This window comes from Grammomys surdaster, unplaced genomic scaffold, assembly GCF_004785775.1.
Source record: "Grammomys surdaster isolate TR1022 unplaced genomic scaffold, NIH_TR_1.0 345, whole genome shotgun sequence".
Classification (NCBI taxonomy): Eukaryota; Metazoa; Chordata; class Mammalia; order Rodentia; family Muridae; genus Grammomys; species Grammomys surdaster.
This window is the reverse complement of record NW_021604764.1, coordinates 711,905-730,985: the sequence shown is the minus strand read 5'-3', so window position 1 is coordinate 730,985 and position 19,081 is coordinate 711,905. Positions and strand designations below refer to the sequence as shown.

The 19,081-nt window shown below is 36.2% G+C and overlaps 1 protein-coding gene across 2 annotated transcripts; it reads left to right on the top strand.

Moving 5' to 3' along the window:
* The first annotated feature begins 4,192 nt into the window (after window positions 1-4,192).
* On the top strand, window positions 4,193-18,756 carry Bet1 (Bet1 golgi vesicular membrane trafficking protein). 2 transcript variants are annotated; one of them, XM_028779158.1, is made up of 5 exons: window positions 4,193-4,366; window positions 8,676-8,800; window positions 11,275-11,331; window positions 12,863-12,896; window positions 18,531-18,756. In XM_028779158.1, the coding sequence occupies exons 1-5, from the start codon at window positions 4,348-4,350 to the stop codon at window positions 18,551-18,553; spliced, it is 258 nt and encodes an 85-aa protein (XP_028634991.1). In that variant the 5' UTR covers window positions 4,193-4,347; the 3' UTR covers window positions 18,554-18,756. The 2 variants fall into 2 exon arrangements, with proteins under 2 accessions (XP_028634991.1, XP_028634990.1); XM_028779157.1 differs by lacking the exon at window positions 18,531-18,756 and having other exon boundaries at window positions 12,863-13,979.
* Window positions 18,757-19,081: the final 325 nt, after the last annotated feature.

The window sequence follows — 19,081 nt, the reverse complement described above, 5'->3', positions numbered from 1 at the left end:
AGAAACCAGGAGTTAAGAGATCCTATTTTGTGTGAAACTGGAAAGATATCCATTACACAAAAACTAGCAGAGAATGGGTAAACAGTAAGATAGCACAGGGGGAGTGGAGGAAATCACATCTGAAATGCACAGTACATTTTTTTGTCATTATTTCCTCAAGTCCACATTTACATATCAGTTTTATAAATAAAACTAGTGGGAATATTTCAACAGCCTCTGAAAAATCTTTTTGAAAATTATTTTTGTCTCTTAAGTATAGAAAAGTAATCTGCACCATTGTTTAAAAAGCCACAAGATACGCTGATCGTTATTACTTGTCTGTCACTATATGGTATCTATGGACAGGAAAAGAACCAAGCTGTATGTTTTAAGTTTCTCGTGGCATTTTGAATCTATCAGTAAGATCATTCAACAAATTTCTTTAATTTCAAATGCTATTAAACTGACTGTGAATTTGAGCAAATTGATCATGAGTGGTAGGAAATATAAGCCTCTAAAGCAAATACCATGAAAATAAAAATCTACCTCTATTAATCTAAAATGATGTTTTAGAAATGCCAACAAATTTTAAATTTTGAAAGTTAATTAAAATTATTAATTAAATACAATTATTAAGGTGTCAGAGTGCCCATTTTGAAATTTAACTTCACTGTGTGGCTCTACTGATAAGTGACTCTACTGATAACTAGGACTTAGTAATGTGCCTGAAGCAATGGAAGAGAGAAACACCTTAGTGTAGTATATAGCAGCAGTGTTATCCTCCAACATCCCAATCCATCCCTTGGGTCTGCTAAGGTCATGCCTATCTTGAAGACCATGTTTTACTACCTGGACTTATTAAATCACAAGAATTTCATTCATATATGTATCATTAACCATAGAAGTCACTTATTCTACATTCAAATGTGCTTGGTTGGCGGTTTGGGCGGAGTGTGCCTCATACAATTCTGTCCTTTCTTTCCTCTCCCTTGAGATATCATAGCTATGATGAACTACCCAACTTCCTCCCCTCTCAATGTCAGCCTCTCTGCATACATATACATGTGTATATATATATATATTTTATTCCTATCTACTTATCTCAGTCTCTCTGTGTATATATCTATACCAACCCACTTTTATCCTATATACCTATCTCTATCTATTACATCAATCTCATCCATATATTTCCATTTCTTTCCTTTTCTTCTATCAATTATGGCCTTGAATAATCAAAAAAATTGTTTTTTCCTAAGACAAGGCAAGTTCATGGGTATGCGACCAATGTAGTTATCCTGTGCCCTTACTCAAGCCCCCACACTTGTTTGGTGTGCCTCAGTTATTGTTCTGAAATTCTTAGTAATTTTTTCCCTTGACCTTGTATCATGCAAATGAAGTCTAATGGGATAATATAACATGTTCATGTGCAAAGGGTATATTTGTAATAAGTGTTTTCATTGTTCTCCATTAATGTGCTCTGGATTCTGGTAGCCCTTTGAGTCATCAAAGTTTGGCAAGATACAAAAAGCTACAAGGTAAAGATGACAAGTTCATGCTCAAGTCTGAACAGTTATAGTCCCCATAGTCACATGCTTTACTTGAATCAGAACTTGTGATGAAATAAGTAAATCACCAAGGATCTCTGTTATACCCTCTTACTCTTCTCACATTCTCTGTTAGAATGTTGAATTGACAGTGATTACATAGCAATATAAGCAAAGACAATAGAACTCAGACTTCCTTTTTTCTTTCAATCATCGAACCACAGGAAGCTGAAGGCAGAGTGTTTGCTCGTTATGTGTCTATTACGATGTACAAGATGTACAATGTGGGTAGTGAGCTGGCTCAGCAGGTAAGGGTACTTGCTGCAAATTGCCTCAGTTGATCCTGTCAGGACCCACACTGTAGAAGAAAAGTACCAACTCTCAAAAGTTGTCCTATGGCATCCATACACATGGGCAGGTAAGCACATTCCCACCCCCACCACAAATGCGATAAAATTTGAAGTGTAATATATGCTCATTCGATGAACAGATCGATCCTGGTGTTCTGACAAGAATAAAATATGTTCTCATCTGTGAGCCATAAGACACAAATTATACAGTTTTAGTGATTTCACATGTTAATTTTTTGTTTGTATTTGAAATTGCTATTGAACATACAAAGATTAAATTTATACTAATAACTAAACTAATTTAAACTAATAACATTAGAAGGCTATCAAACTTAAATAGCATGATGTCGAGGTTTCATGGAAAGAAAATATTAAGCTTTAGTATTTTTAATCACAAACATTATTTTAAATTAGGGGAGACTGCATTTTTAAATGTATTTTCTTTAAGGAAAACATAAACTGTTTCAACTGTCTCATCCGTTACATAGATGTTGATTGTCAAGGATGCAAAGTAGATGGCATTCTGTTTTCTGGACTCGATTTGAAACCTAATCACACTTCATTGCCAGAAAATCTGTTTTAGGAGCAAATAAAGAACTTAGAAACTACATTTTGTCCCACACTTTATCGGTAGATCAAAAAAGCTATTTGACTTTAGTCTACATTTTTATGTTCAAATGTAATGCTTGAGGTATTGAATTTTCTACCTGCTTGAAACAAATTTTAATGGTTATTTAACAAATTTTAAGAGCTTTGTGTTTTGTCAATACCTTGGTTTTGACTTGGACCAGTGATAGAAAGACATTCTAAATGGACCGAAGTCAATCAAATCGGAAAAATACAAAATTCTATTTTTGTGAAAAAATTTGGGGATTTTTCCTGCCTGTGTTCTTGGTTTTGTATCATCAGAACACTTAATTGATCTTGTCATCTTTAGTCAACCATCTCCCAATGACAGCCAAGACGTGCGTGCTTTCTACTAGATCATCTCTGAAAATAGACACAAATTACTAATGCTATTCATCTCCAAGTCAATAAAGCAAGCTAAAGATTTTTAATTTAGAATTTTAAAAGTACAAAAGAATGGAAAAATAATTCTATTCTCTGTCCATTGTGATCAGGATCAGTAACGATTATTCTGTAAATTAAACCTACTTTGACCCTCATTTTTTGAATGCAAAAAGAGTTTGGGGTGGCTAGAAGGACCATCACAGAAAAAGAAAGCCTATCATCTCTCTCACTGAATTATACTTATCCCTGACCCTTGTCGTCATTTAAGCACACTGCTTTTGGAGAATGGTGGCTTACTTTAGCTTTATGAAGATTGTTTTAATGCTATTAAAGTTTATCTTCCTAGTTAATAGATCACATTGAAAATCATTTTAAGTGTATTTTACAGACACAGCCCTAAGTCAGAGACTTAAACTATAGTTACAGTCAATGTTTAAGTTGAGAATTGATTTATATGGTCAGTGTTTATAATGGGAAACACTACTTTTCAAAGAGTACAGTTACAGAAAGCTCTATTATAAATACCACACCACTGCCATACAGTAGCAACACAACTGTAAAGCATCTTAACATGGACAGTAAACATATCTGCTTCAAAAAACATTATTTTTGTGTAACCTCATAGTAATCCTTTGTGATATAAAATGAACAACTACACTTCCCCACATCCCAACAAACTTTTAAGCACATAAATGGACTCCATGCTCCATGGAAACAAGTATTAGGTATTTGTGTGAACGTTTTAAAAGGTCTAAATAGGAGGGAGTGCTTAAAAGCTAAACATCACAGTTCCTTCCAGACTTGGAACAAATGCATTAACGAGGTATGAGAGACTCCCACTTCCGTAGCAGATGTTCTACTACAAGAATACAGATTTTCTCTGTTCCACTGGGCAGTATCAGGAAGGAAGAGAACTGATTCCTGCTAAGAGGTTGAGACAGTAAGATGAGACTTTTGAACAAAGTTTGCACTGACTTTCTCTCCTTTGACTTTGGGTGAACGGGAGTTCAAGGGAAAATCAGGAAAGATGAGTCAATCATCATCCCAGCTAGGGAGGAGTAACTCTCCCAGGTTAAAGTTGACACTAACATCAAAAAGCGCCATACTGGAAGCTCTGGAAGAGGTAAAGACCCAGACTCACAGGACTAGAGCCATAGCAGCTGTCGCTGCCCTTCCGGAAGCCCCGCCCGCTCCATACTTGGTTCCTACCACGCCTCTCTTACCCTGTGCCCCAGAAGACGGAAAACTACATTTCCCAGAATGCAACTAAATCGTATCGCCCGGCGCCTATATCTGTCCGGGTGACGACATAAACCGGCGCAGTGTTTAGACTTTACTGATGTCGTGGCGCTCTGAGGCGAAAAGTTGGTGCTCTGAGGAGCCCTGGGACTGAAGCCGAGGTCGGGTGACCCTGGCCCTTTCCTACCCACTCCTCCTTGCCCGCCTTTTCCTCTCCTGGCAGGATGAGGCGTGCAGGCCTGGGTAAGAACAGTGCTGAGGTTCGAAGTTTGGGGACCCTAGGACCTGCTTAGCCGGGAGTAGGGGTGTGGGAGGGAAACTACCGGCCTTCTGTCAATGGCTTTAGGGTTCGAAAGCGAGTTGTTTGGGTTCTTTGGAGTAGTTTCACATCATTTGTCCCAGTTCCGAGCGTTTTCCTTAAGTTGTATTTAAACAAAAGTTTAAACCTATATGGTAGGTTTCACAGAGTGGTGAGTTGGTTAGTGTAAGTTTTTCTTTCTCTCTGTGCTAGTTTGAGGAGTAGCCATATTTCCCAAGCCATATTTCCTTTGCTTTACTCATTCTTGATCTTACTATTTTTTTTTAAGAAGTGACATTTGGGGAGTGGGTAGTAAGCTTTAAGCCCGCCAATAACGATGTGTTAGTATGATAACAGTGAGTTACAAAGGTAAATTTACGTGTCCTTATTGTTAAAGTGCCTGCTGTTGAAAGGTCTGGGTCAAAGGTGAGTTTCTTGGAACATTTCTCACCTAGACCTTGTCCCACTGCTAAGGCAATAGAAGGTAGTTTTCATGACTTACCACTTGTTCTTGCCTTTATGGATCAGGGGAAGGAATAACTTAATAACAACAGAAAATAATTAGAATATTGTTTTCCGGTTCTGAAGTTCTTTATTAACAAACTTTTAAAGAAGGAAGGGCAGAGTGCTTGAAAAATGTATGAAATATTAAAAAGGATGTTGCCATTCTGGCATAAATTGAACTAATAAAAACATAGTTTTAAAAAGTTTTAGGTGTTTAAAGCCAGTGAATGGACAAACGCTTAAAATTATGTATGAAGCATATAAAGCCTCTTTTGCAACTCATAATTCACTGCTTGTTATGAGTTTTAATTATATAAGAAGCAATACAATACTCATGACAGTGTGGAGACATGGTAGTATTTTTAATAAGATTGATTATATGAATAGAATATGAGGTATCTAAAGCCACTGAAAAATAAGGGCCTTAAAAGGGGTCAGTAATATAAATTTACAGGATTATCAATAAATAGTTGCATGTGAAGGAAGTTGTAAATTTAATGAATGTTTGAAATCACTGAAAGAAAGTAGTCCATCTCAGATAACCTAAAGATCTACTTTCAAACAAGATTAGTCATATATGCCTATATTTTTCCATTGCTAATGACATCAGACATTTATTGTGACACACCGTGTGCTTCCCAAAACTTCCAGTGTTACCGAGGAGCAGAAGACAGATTGCTTCTGAAGCAGATGACAAATTAAAATCCAAGGTGGTAACTTTTCATCCCAGAACAAGTTCAGTTCAATAGACAGTGAATGCAGTAGGGATTTAATAATGGCTCATTGTGGACCTCCTGGAGCTAAGGGAACTTGAAGGATGCCAGTGACAGTGAGGACTGGGAGAAGTAAAGTCCCAGATGCGAACGAAGATGACCAGACAGGATTCAGGATAGTTATGAATGATGTGTACAAGAGACTGTGGTGATGAAGTCACTTTGAGTGAAACTAGGACCCCGAAGCTTCCAGAGATCTTTGTCTGTTCAACGACTTTGCATTTCATCAGTAGGCCACGGGCCTATTAGAATTTCCTTTGTGCTGTACTGTTTTTAGTGCATGAAGGTCAGGGACTTGACAGTAGGTTTCTATCTCTGACTTTATGTTAGAATTACTCAGAAAGATGTTAAATTAGATTTTCAATTAAATTAGAATCATCAGGCTAGAGTCCTCTCCTAATTCTTTTTGAAGTGCAGTGGAGAAGAGGGATAATTATTTGGTTAAGTATGCTTATCACTTAAATTGGTGTTAAATTATGAAGACTTTTAAAAGTACCATGCGTGTTGACCTGAATTTGAAATTTGAAATAATGGTGAGTCTGATAGGTATTCATATGTAAAACTTGCCACATTACACATGGGCTATTAAATGAATTGGCCTGATTATTGATAGAACCTGTTTCAAGGAAGTAGCATTTTTCAGAAATGACATCAGCTGAAGATGACCTTCAAGACTTGCTTTTCTACAATTCTTCATAGTAGTAATTAATTCTCACTGAAAAATTGGGTCTCAGTTAGAATAGCAACTGTAGTATTTTATTTTTATTTATTTATTTATTTTACTGTAGTATTTTATTTTAGATTAGTTTGTTTTGTTCTGTTTTTCTGTTTGGGGGTGGGAGATGGTGTGAAGAAAGAAATTTGCAACTGCATTAAAAATTTCTGGACCAAAGACGGAATGTTTTGCTTTAAAAGAACAAAATGGAAGAACTCTGAATTTAAATTTAAGATAGGCCAAAGAGTCAAAGCAAAAGAAATAAAACAAAATAACCATTAATTTTAGACAAATTCATTGATGAAGTTGTCTAATAACTAACTTCATCCAATCCAGAATTACTTACTGGACAATATGTCATACCCCAGTCCTTAGTCACATAAAACAAGTTGCAGCTCTTAAATCTTGTTAGGGTTTGCATGGAGTATTTTAAGTGTTGGTTTTAGTTGGGGAGTGGGGAAAAATGATTATGCCCAATCCACCAGCTTTTGATCTGTTTGGAAATATGTGTGGAGAACTTCAGGGAGAGCATGCTAGCCAGCAAGTGTGCAACTGTCCCCTCTGAAATAGCTGACATTTTGTTGTGGCTTTTGTGATACAGGGAGAAATATAGACATCTGACACATAGAGTGCTCATTGGGTGCAAGAGGATAGAGAAGCATGAGACACTCTGCCATTGACAAAGTTGGTTAATAGTAAAGGAAAAATGTCCTTTGTAGCTCATTTATAAGTATTTACTTAAGTACTGCTGTAGGCTGTGTGTTTGTGTCTGCATGCTTGCTTGTACAACTCTGTGCTTATAGAGATCTAGAATGATAAATGAGTACATTTCGTTTATGCTCTTATCGTTTAATGTAGGCGGTCAATGTTAGTGTTATACAGTCAGAGCTAGAAGGGTTCACGAGTTTTGCTACTTCAATAAAATTAAATTGTGCTGTGATTTAAAAGAGTTTCTTATTCACACACAACCATTCTTCAGCTACTAGACTTATTGATATCCACTCTCTTGGCTGTTACTATGATTATTCTTACTATCATTGCTACTGCATTTGCTGTTTGAGCCTGTGGTAGCCTATAGCTTTAAGGGTATCCCTTTCTTCTGACTTCCTAGATCATTAGAGAATCTGCTTCCAGCCGTAGACAATCTAGTCCCTTCAATACATATTACACTCTTTTGTCCATCAGACTACATCAAAGTTTGTGGGTTTGTTCTGCAGTCCCAATATTAATGAAAACTTTCAGTTCTAGAGCCATCCAACAGTGTGGCTTCTTAACGGCTGACTGAGACCAAGGAGCCATTCTGTTGAGAAGCTTGTATCTGGGAGGGAAGAAGCCAATTCAGTATACTGCCATGGCAATGTTTAATTTATTCTTTTAGTAGTACTGACTGATTTGAGTCATGGTTCTTTCATGATTCTCTTTATTGTTTATTCTAAGGGATCACTCTTCTTTACTATGTAGCTTGCTTTCTTCCTTTACAAAGAAAATGATGCCATCAATTTATTACAACTTGGTGAAGTGCCCTCAGTCCCTAAACATTTATGTATGGATTTGTTGCCTAATGCTCACTGTACCTGTTGTTTCCTGGTGACTGCCGAGTACTATAGTAGACAGTAATGGATTCCTCTATCTTCCACGTCATCTCCTAGAATGCAAGTTCTGTAAACATAGGAGAAAAACAAATATTGGTTGGAAGATGTGTGAACTTCTTGAGACTCTCAGCTAATGGCCTCAACAAGCCACTGTGTCTCTTCCCCAGGGTTTCATCTATGGCCCTCTCTTCCCTTTGTTCTTTGGTTTCTACTATTTGCTTATTATTGGAGAAAGATGCTAGGAAAATTCTACCATCTTTCCACCATGAGAACCCTCCCTCCACATTATCTTTCTCCCTTTCATCTTACAAGTTTCCCTGATGGGTAGATAGTGCTACGTTTATGTCTTTTATTAAAACATATATTTCTAGTGTGCAACAAATTTCTTCCAGATATCCTTGTACATCTGTGTCAAGTTTAGTGTTTTTTAAGCAATCAATAAATGATCAATAAATATATATTTAAGAAAATGTATACTCAAAAGAGGATATGAAAAGAATTTTTGTAATATCTGGTTCTGATTTTTAATAGTTGATTTACAGTGTTGCTATAATAGGTATATGTAGTCTGCAATGCCCTCCGGGGGTCTTTTTCATCTTCTTTTAGCTACTAAGATTTAAGAGTAGCTTCTGTTTTTCCAGTCCTACATGTGTGCCTCTGATCCTTGTAGGTGACGGAGCACCTCCTGGCAGCTATGGGAACTATGGCTATGCCAATAGTGGCTATAATGCTTGTGAAGAAGAGAATGACAGACTCACTGAAAGTCTGAGAAGCAAAGTAACGGCTATAAAATCTGTAAGTACAGAACCAGTGCCGTTCACATTGTAACTCATAGTTTTGAACTTATTGTCATCAAGGAAGGGATTCATTTCAGAATGGTGTACTGAAGTCAAAGTGCACCAAAAGTTCAGACCATTCATTAATAAGTTAGAAGATGTGGCAAGTTCAAAGACACGGTATTCTTACTTAATTTTTTTTCTTAAACCATACCTAGCAAAATCTAAAATGCACTATACCTTATATGCTGTAGTTCCAACGGTTCCAGGCATGCTTTCTGTATAATTTTAGGTTACAGTAAGTGCTAACTTGTACTTTTTCCCCATTTGTAATTGTAATAAAGAAAACATATTTAAAATAACCAGTCTAGACTTATAATCAAAGAAATGCCATACTTTGTTAGGAAAATATTAAATGTATATGTGTATTTTTGACTTGGTCCTGTGGTACTTGTACGTTGTAAAATGTAAGGAATATACAGGTAAATATATTTGTATGAATAAAAGAGAAAATAAAATGTGTTAGAATAAGAGAACCAAAGAATGTTAACTAGCAGGTTGAATATTATAAAGAAGAGAGAAAATGCCACTGTTAGAAGGACATTTTCCAGTAATTTCACTGGTCAGAGCATTGGGGGATCTAGTGAAATAGCCCTTCCAGCCTTTTCTTCTAGTGGCTTAAAATATAATACTTCCATCTTTGAGCCTCATTTGAATCTTGGGCCTTCCCATGTTTCTCTAACATGGCCCTACCATTTATGTATAGATCCCTGGGAGAATCCCTGGACCTGTCTCAGCTCCCCCTGATCTTCATAATGTTCACAGCTATTGGTAGAATTTTGTTAAAGCATGTCCTGCTCTCTCAGAAGTCTTTGGATTCTCCTGCTATCACTCTGTAGTTTGATTGCTCTCTCAATGTTCTTCAGAGAATGGCCTGCCTTTCAGAGCTTCTCCCCAACACATCCAGAATGCATATGGATTTGCAGCCAGACAAATGAAAGTTCTCTTTTGTACTCTGCGTACCACTGTGACCCTATTCCATGTTTTTAAAAAATCCAATTGCCTTTAGTACTGTCACCATCTTCCTTCTTCCGGGAAGATGCCAGTGCTGCATCTGCCCTTCTCCATGCTTTATCTCAGGACTATATCCGGTATTAACTCATTCCCTATAGAATAAGGATCATTTGTGTCATTCAGTGTAGTTCCTTCTCAGCAGTACTGAGTAAACTTCTGTTAAAGGAATTATAGAAGATGATTTGAAAAGTGTATGTTACTGATTTCCATGGCAATAAACATACTACCCACTTGTGAAACATCAAGAGAAGGTCACAGTCTCACATGTAATTGGTATTTAATATCAGTCTTTGGAAAGTTATATTCAAGTTGAACTCAAAATAGTGTTTTTGATATATGGTATTATTTCCAAAGTTATCCTAATTAAAATGATTTAATCTATGGACCTAGTAAGGTAGCCCATTAAAAAGTTAACTTACACATTGGGAAGGACAGAGAATTAAATGTCTTAAACCACAAAACAAGCCAACAAATCCCTCTGTGGTTGATGGGGAGGATTCTGTGTTAGAAGAAAGCTATGATATACTGAAGATTTCTTTCCTTGGCATAGATTTCATGCTCAGAGTAGTTGAATAGGTTGAAATGCCTGCTCTATCATCTAAGCTGATGAATTTGGAGGAAAACCTCATATCTGTTCTGCATAATAGTAGTATAATTTCATAAAAGTGTTATATATGCTTTTTACACAAATTAAATTTAGAAGAACCTTTATGTTTACTCACAAAGAGTTTCAGCAATTGTATCTAGTCAAGTGCATTAGAAGGGAAATTTTTGGTGACTTTGTTGTGTAAGGTATAACGTATAATATTGCATAGCAGCTGTAATTAGTTGCTTGACATGCTCAAACTGTTTCTGTATAATTTTAAGTTATACATAATACTAACCTTTAAGGGCTTTTGCAATTTATTATATTAAAGCCAAAGTCTTTAAAATAATAAATCTCAACTTAAATTCAAAGAAATGCCCTTTTTTAGGTAACTATTAAATATCTGTCTGCATTTGAACTAATCATGTGAGTACTTGTATTTGCTAAAATATAAGAAAGGAATATACAGATGAACATTTTATATGACAATAAATAAAGAAAGAAAAAAAGAAAGAAAGAAAGAAAGAAAGAAAGAAAGAAAGAAAGAAAGAAAGAAAGAAAGAAAGAGAAAATATGCTGGAATAAGAGAGACAGGAAGAGAATGTTAACACGGGGTAAATAATATACGGAAGACAAGAGAAAGAATGTTCATTGTTGGAAGGTGGGAAAATTACTAATAATTTCTCTGGACACAGTATCAGGAGAGAGTATATATCTTTAGAATACAGTTTCATCTGAGAAATTAAATATACTTCATATGGTTTGGTGCTTTTAGTTTATCATCTTTGGATAACTTCACATAAGCAGTAATGAATATGCTTTCTTCTTCATAGCTTTCCATTGAAATAGGCCATGAAGTTAAAAATCAAAACAAACTATTAGCTGAAATGGTAAGTCATTATGATTTTTAACTAATACTAGTTTATTGTACTTTTCAAGCATTTCCTACAATATATCTTGAGTATTTTCAGCTCCCCGGCTCCTGCTCTTACCACTCTCCCAAGTCCCCTCACTCTTTATTTCCATGTAGTTTAAAGCCAGACCCTGACTGTGTACATCCTGATAGACTCCACTCCATTTTAATCTCATGATTTTACAATTTCTATCCGATGTATTTTTTCATTGTTTTTGTCTAAGATATAAATAAGAAGTGAAGATTGAAGCCAGTGTATTTTTTTTAACTGTGGATTTAAAGCACTATTAAAATCTGAAGGCTAATGGATATGCTGAGTGGTCTTAGAAATCTTAATGGGTAGGCCACTAGTAATTTATTAACCAAGCAATCAAAAAGCACTTTATATCAAACCAACTAAATGCTTTTCACTTAACAAACCCTTTCTTCAGCTTGATTTTCTAAGAAACTATTGAACAAATTCCTTGAACAATCTACTGAACAAATCTGAGTAGCCAGGGTCCCTTTATCTCTAGTCTAAAACAAGCTCAAGAGCATGTGCCTTTTCTTCTCAGAGCCAGCTTCTAGTCATTAATGATAACTTTGGATACACAGCTTCTCTAGACCTTCCTTTGTTTCTTTACATGCATTCAAAAATGACTATCTGAAAGCAAATATGACACTGAAAGCAGTGTTCTTTGAAAAACAGATATTCTTGTTTCTTCAAATAAGCTCATTCAAAATCTCAGAGAAGAGCCCAGCATATATTTTGTGAAAAAGCATCCCAAGTGGTTCTGATACAGTGACTCTGGTGACAAAGCAAAGTTCAAGTGCCCGAGTGTGTGGAGACTAAACTATGCAGAGCCCCTTTGTGCTGATTGCTTTCTCATCTCTGGATATTGGAGTTCTAATGCGAGTGCATTATTTCTAATCTGTGCCTAGTCCAGTCATCTTAAAGGCTGGCCTGGCTCTACTTTAATTTGGTATTTTCATGTCTGCATTTAAATATTCTCTACTTGTTGCTTTGTCAACATTATATTCTCTTAACACTAGTAAATTTTATTGTTTTTCAAACTCATGTGTCTAAACAAAGGCTCTACCAACTTTTGTGCTAGCCATATTAAATTTTAGATGAAGTCCTAGTATCTAAACACTCACAGATTTGACCTTGGAAAAATAGCACCTTGACAGAAAGTGGACAAAACTATACTTGATAGCATACAAATTATTCACCTTTATTCTTAATGGCTTTTCATCCATATGACTGGAATAAGAAAAAACTAAATCATTTGTGCTTTTTAATTATGTTTAAGAACTGAAAGAAATGCTTATTGGATAATGAAAGAACCCCTGAGAGAATTGCTTTCTTCTGCATGGAGCAATCACGCTGATTTGTAAGCTAATAGATACTTGAATTGATTAAACATACAGATTATCTTTAAAATACATACTAATAACAATATGTAAATTGTTTGAATGTGCGTGTTTAGAATATTAGAATTTATTCCGTTTTCCTTATTTCCTCATAGGATTCCCAATTTGATTCTACAACTGGATTTCTAGGTAAAACCATGGGAAGACTGAAGATTTTGTCCAGAGGGAGCCAAACAAAATTGCTATGCTATATGATGCTGTTTTCATTGTTTGTCTTTTTTGTCATTTATTGGATTATTAAACTGAGGTGATGCAAGTTAGCGTGGGCTTTGAATTTGCTGCAGTTAATGTCTTGGGGTACCACTTTGATAGCCAGCATCCCAGCATTCCTAATGGTCTTCTTCTCCATTGAAGATAAGTGGAGTTTTCCTCTTTCAGAAATCATACTATACCAGATAATGTTGTGAATACTCTTCCTTATTGACTCATTATGACTTCCATTGTCAGGAGTATTGAGTTAGCTTGAAGTCAATGTGGCTGTACCTATCTATGTTTTTCCAGTGTTTTCCAGTCAGAGTTAATATGACCCGGCTGTTACATAAGTGTAACTTTCTAAAGCAAGTGGAGAGCAGAAGAATTCCAGAGAACCTGGGATCAGCTTTTGAGAGGTGGTTGTGTGGTGGTAGAAAGCTCGCTTCTGTTTGTTTGACGTCATCCTTGTGATGATGGGCTCCTTTGCTTGGTACCATGTAGGTCCATTTCTTTCCCCCTACAATTTTCTTAATACATTTGTCACATGAATTCTTTGTACAAGGACTTCCTTCAGTAAAGTTATTGACATATTTCTACTGGAGCCTAATACACATATGTATCAACATAGGTATTGTTTTATATTAATGATAAATTCTACTGACTTGCTTTATAATAGTTTCTGATTTCTAGATGCTTTGGTGGACCATTTGATTATTATTTGTCAGAATAATGTAAAGTTAAGTGATTGCTAAGCTCTGACCAGAAAAGAAATGTCCAAGATAATTAATTGCCTTTGTTTCATTATATGCTCAAAATTAGTACTGAAAATATTTAGGCTTTGAATCCAGAGTTCAGAAGATTGTTATTCAGCTCCATTTTATTTGCTTACAGAAATCAAAACACAAGATGGATTTAAGTAAAGAAGAAAAAAACCCTAAAATATTGTAAAACACTCTGTATTGCTCTTACTTTAGAAATTTGCTTATTTCTAGGTTCAAAAATAAACTTTTATTAATATATGTTTATGGCTTCTTTAAGTGTTGTATATTCTTGGCATAAAATCTAATATCCCAAAAGCTCAGATTCCAAACAAAGTAAATCAAAATTAGTATTTGTATTAAATCAGAACAAATTTTGGCTGCAGCTTCAAAATATTTTCATTCTTTCTATTTCTCCTCAAGAGTCTCTCCCTTTGGGCTTGAATGAGTTTTCAAATCTTTTTGTTCATTTACAATTCCTTATCAGATCAAGGCTGTGTGTTTATCTGTTCTGGTGCCCCGTTTGGGCTTCTGTGTACAGGTTACAAACGCTGACTCTGAGTGAAGTGCCCTGAAGAGACAGGGCTGAGCTGTAGGAAAGAAGCTCTAATGTGTCTTAACGTCCTGCCTTACGAACACTATTCCTTCTGCACATGCTTGAGGCATGTAGCCTCTATTTCTTCCTCTGTGTACAGCTTAGAGGAAAGTGCCTGACCCACCATAGGAAGTGTTAGCCCTGTCCACACTCAATTACTCTTCATCCTTTTCAAGGTCAGACAGTAGTTTGACTTCAGGTCTTGAGATGCCGATACAACCTCTAAGCAGTTATTTTCATTAGGCATTTAGAGTGACTCATTGTTTCATGACAGTTTTAGCTGTCCTCTGCCTTAGGTGACATCACTTAAGGAAGACTCAGAAGTCGCCATCAGTAATTTAAGTTGTAGTTGGGACTTACCGAGAGAAAACAGTAGGAGTCACATGGGATGAGGGAGAAATGATTCTCCTACAATATCTGTCAGTATAACATTTTTATTTTCATGGAGATCTACGCTTGGGATTTCCTATCAAACCTTTATCTCTGTGTGCTAAGAAGCCAGAGGCAGGGAGTCCCCCTGAGGTACTGGCCTGCTCAGCTCTGCTCAGCATCCTTGACCACTATTCTGTTTCCTTTAGTTGGAAACCCTTAGGTAAAAGCAAACGCATTCCTGTGACTCAGATTTGGAGAAAAACTAAAATATGAAAAAGTTCTGTTTCTTTGTAATAGTATATAAACTCACCAGCTTATAAATAGTTTATAAACGTATGTGTCTTTAAAAGACGTGCTAATTTAGAGAAGTTGGCTGTAAATCATATGGTTAATGAACTATTCATGTTATCATCTTTATGTGAATGCTCAGAGACTAAAGTTCCAAATGGCATTTTTTTCCCTAAAACATGTAGTCGCTTTAATTCACTAGACGTTCTTTAGAAATATACCAAACTCTCGACTTGCAAATAATAAAAAGTACAACTTATTTTTATAGGCCTAATAGGCCTATGAGTGGGAAGGGGTGAACTATATGTTATTGATGTCATGTAAGTTATTCATATTCTAAAATATTTGAGCTGAGAATAAGTTAAATCTGGTGTGTGATATTTTGGTGCCGAGTGGAGAGCCCCGGCCCTTGGATCCATGCAAAGCTGGTTCTATAAAACTGGCTTTTAATTTTTTTTAATGCTTCTATGTTTAAAATTATATAGATAGTGAGTTTACTTAGTGAGAAGGTTGAAATAATGCTTAGTAATTGGAGCTGATCGTCATGTTGTGATGATCAATAAACTTACTGGCAAGGCTAAGTGTGTCAGAGCTAAACCTAAACCAGTAAAGTCACATCGCCGGACATAAACCCCAGCTGTACCCTACTCCAAGCTGATGATGACCCTTTAACCTCTGTATTTGTGAAATGAGTCATAATCACATATCAAAGTCGTTCCCTCCGAAGCTTTCTGTGACAATTGAATGAAATCCCATTTAAAATGGTCTAGCCTGGGCGCTTGGCATTGGTTCCTTGTTGAGGTTCTTGGGACGCTTATGTGTGACGCCACCTCACATGTGCTGATGAATTGGAGCTTTCTCCTCCCACTCTTCTGTCAGTAACAAAAATAACTGTCTTTTCTAGGAATCTTCTGGAATTTAGTTCATTTAGGTTCCTTTGCATCACCAACAATCTGATAGAATTATGTTTTAATCTGCAGCCTGTTTTGAGTTACTAGGGTGAGAACAGACCTTTTAACATTCTAGAAGCAAAGGCATGACCCGAGAGAAATAGAGAGTTGCCGACTTGTGCAGTGCCAATTCCTGCCAGTCTTTGTTTAATCTTCAAGATAAGTAGAAAATTAGGAATATGCACACATTTTTAACCAAATCAAACATAACAGGTCTGTCTTTAAAGTTCATATAAGCTTAGTTAATTATAACCTTTGAAACTAGTGTTATTAAAATATAACCACATTTTATATTTTAAGAGTATATATCCTACAGATTTTGTGGCACTTGAAACCTAATGTTTTTAATGAAGTAAGTCGACCTTGCAGGCCTCAACAAGTGTCAGAACTATGCAATAGTATATAGTTGTAATGTATGAAAATATATATTCCTGCTGTGCTTTCTCTTGTATCTATTCCTGTGGTAATGGCTCATAAGAATGCACGGATGGATATGCATAGATTCTTTGATGGCTGTAATGAATTTAGAAATGAGCAGAAGCACAAGACATCATCTTTTCAGAATTTATATAAAACATGCTAATGTAGAAAATTTAAAGTCATTGATTTACACTTTAAAATAATATAATTAATTATTTTCTCCTGAATTTTGTCACTAGCGAATGAGTAGAGAGCTAGAAGCAGATAGCTTCTTAGGCGTGTGCATTATTTGGTAACCATTGGTTTTAGAGCACTCAGGATAAACTCTTCCTTTCAAGGAAATTAGATGAGTGTTAAATGCAATAGCATGTTTCAGAAAAATTATTGAAATAAAGTGCATTAGATTCCTACAGATTTTATGCCTGGATGTATAAAGGGCCTTTTAACATTTTAATTTCACACTTAAATATTGAAAGATATTGAAGGCGAGTTGCTGGTCTTTACATACAGCCAAAACAAGTATAAAATGTATGTCAGTGGAGAAGTCAGCTAAAGAGCTTCATACTGTTAGATTCAAATTTAATAATTAGCGGGTTACCTTCTAGATTATTGCTTTAAAGACAAGCCAATTTCAGAGCAATATGTGCTGGTCAGCTTGATTAAACTCGTTACTTTGCATTTATTTCTCCTGACTAAATAGTTTGGACTTAATTGTGTTATTTCAAAAATGGATTTTTGAATTTTTTTTATTCCTTCTCTCATATATTGCATCCTGACCACAGTTTTCCCTTCCTCCCCACCTCCCATCTCCTCCCTTCCTCCACTTCCTTCCTCAGTTTCCCTTCAGAAAAGGGCAGGCTTCCCAGGGATATCAACCAAACATGGGATATCAAGTTGCAATTAGACTAGGCACTTCCCCACAACCCAGTGGGGGAAAAGGTCCTAAAAGACTCTGCCCCCACTGTTAGGAGTCTCACAAAAAGACCAAACTGCACAACCATAGCATGTATACAGAAGACACTGATCAGATCCATAGAGACTCCCTGACTGTAGGTTTGATCCAGGTGAGTCCCTATGAGCCCTAGTTAGTTGATTCTTGTGTGTTTTTTGTAGTGTCCTTGATCCTACCAGGGGCTGGCTCCTACATTTCTTCCTCCCCCTCTTCTGCAGAACTCTCTTGAGCTTCACCTAATGTTTGGCTGTGGGTCTCTGCATCAGTTTCATCAGGTGCTGGATAAAGCCTCTCTGATGACAGTTATGCTAGGATCCTGTCTACAAGTGTAACAGAATATCATTAGGGGATGATATATATCATCTAATATAAATATATTATCATATATATTACAGGCCATGGCCCATTCAGGATCCATATCCTCTATTACTATTAGTCTTAACTAGGGTCACCCTCAGAGATTTCTGGGTTTCTAGCTCATCCCTAAGATGCCCCCCAATTCCAGTTGTCTCTGCCAGTACTCTCCATCCTCCCTGCACCTAATACCTCCTGTTTCCATTCCCACCTGCTCTATCCACCTGTGATATCTGTTTCCCCTTCTCAGGGAGATTCATGCATCCTTCACCCCTGCCTTGTGCCAACCTTGTTACTTAGTTATTGGGGCTGAAGAAACTGCTTACTGGTAAAGGTACATACTGGCATACCAGAGGACCCAAGTTCAGTACTCACATTAGCTCCAGTGAGGATCTTATGCCTTTGGCTTCTGAGGGCACTTGTATTCATATGCACATTTCTATAACACACAATTAAAAATAAAAGTCTTAAAAATTTTTTGAATTAATTAAAAAATAAAATCCTTGGTATATACCAATAAAGGGGCCTTACATTGAATACCTGTGCTTTCTGTCAAGAATTATTCAGGGCCATAGTAGATGCCAACACATGTTTGAGAAATAAGTTAATGGTGTATTAATTATTCCTGCTAGAGGACCTATCTTTATGTTGTCATCTCTTACTAAAATTTCAGTATTGAGCTTCTAGAAGGCATGTAACTAAAAGATGATTTGGTCAATAAAATAAATTTACTAGCTGAGTTTTAAATTTTGAGTATTGGAGGAATAACATAGCGATTAGGTTAATTGGAGTATGAAAATTCTTGCTAATTTAAAATTTTTCCTATATTTTTCTCATTTATAAAGCTGAGAGTGTGGATTAAATTGAATGTCTTGTTTGTAGGGTCAAGAATGGATGTGATATAAGCCCAGGAGCAGAATAAAGGAAGAAAACTTTTAATATTCTTCCTCTTCGATCAAAATTCACATATCAAGATCAATGACTACAATGACCCAAGTTGATCCTGTAATTAATATTCTCCATTCCAGAAAACTTAGATTTTTTTCCTTTTAAAATTGACCCCTGTTTTGTTCTATTTCTAAATAATAAACTTAACTGCTGGCCATAACAAAGATATCAGCATTTTACTCAGAATCCAACAGAATGATGTGGAAACGATTTTCCATAGAGTAAGCTGGGTCCTCTCATTTGCTAGAGCATTTCACTGGCACACTAATTAAGGGCTTATTTAGGTGAGTTAGTGAGATCCATCACTGCTGTCAGCAGCGAGGCACTTCCAGTCACCATGACATCCATGGCTGGTTAGTAATTCAGTCATTCATTGACTCTTCCCCATCTATGGCGAGTGGGAACAAGAGAAAATAGAAGCTTTCTTCTTCAGGTTTCAGAGCAGGTGATCCATTAGTGAGTCTGTGAAAGGAAGGTGATGAATA

What these genes read in the sequence shown, in the direction of transcription:
- Bet1 (XM_028779157.1), top strand. An exon ending in AAGTAACGGCTATAAAATCT is followed by an intron (nt 8,801 to 11,274) that starts GTAAGTACAGAA and finishes TCTTCTTCATAG; the next exon opens with CTTTCCATTGAAATAGGCCA. An exon ending in ACAAACTATTAGCTGAAATG is followed by an intron (nt 11,332 to 12,862) that starts GTAAGTCATTAT and finishes ATTTCCTCATAG; the next exon opens with GATTCCCAATTTGATTCTAC.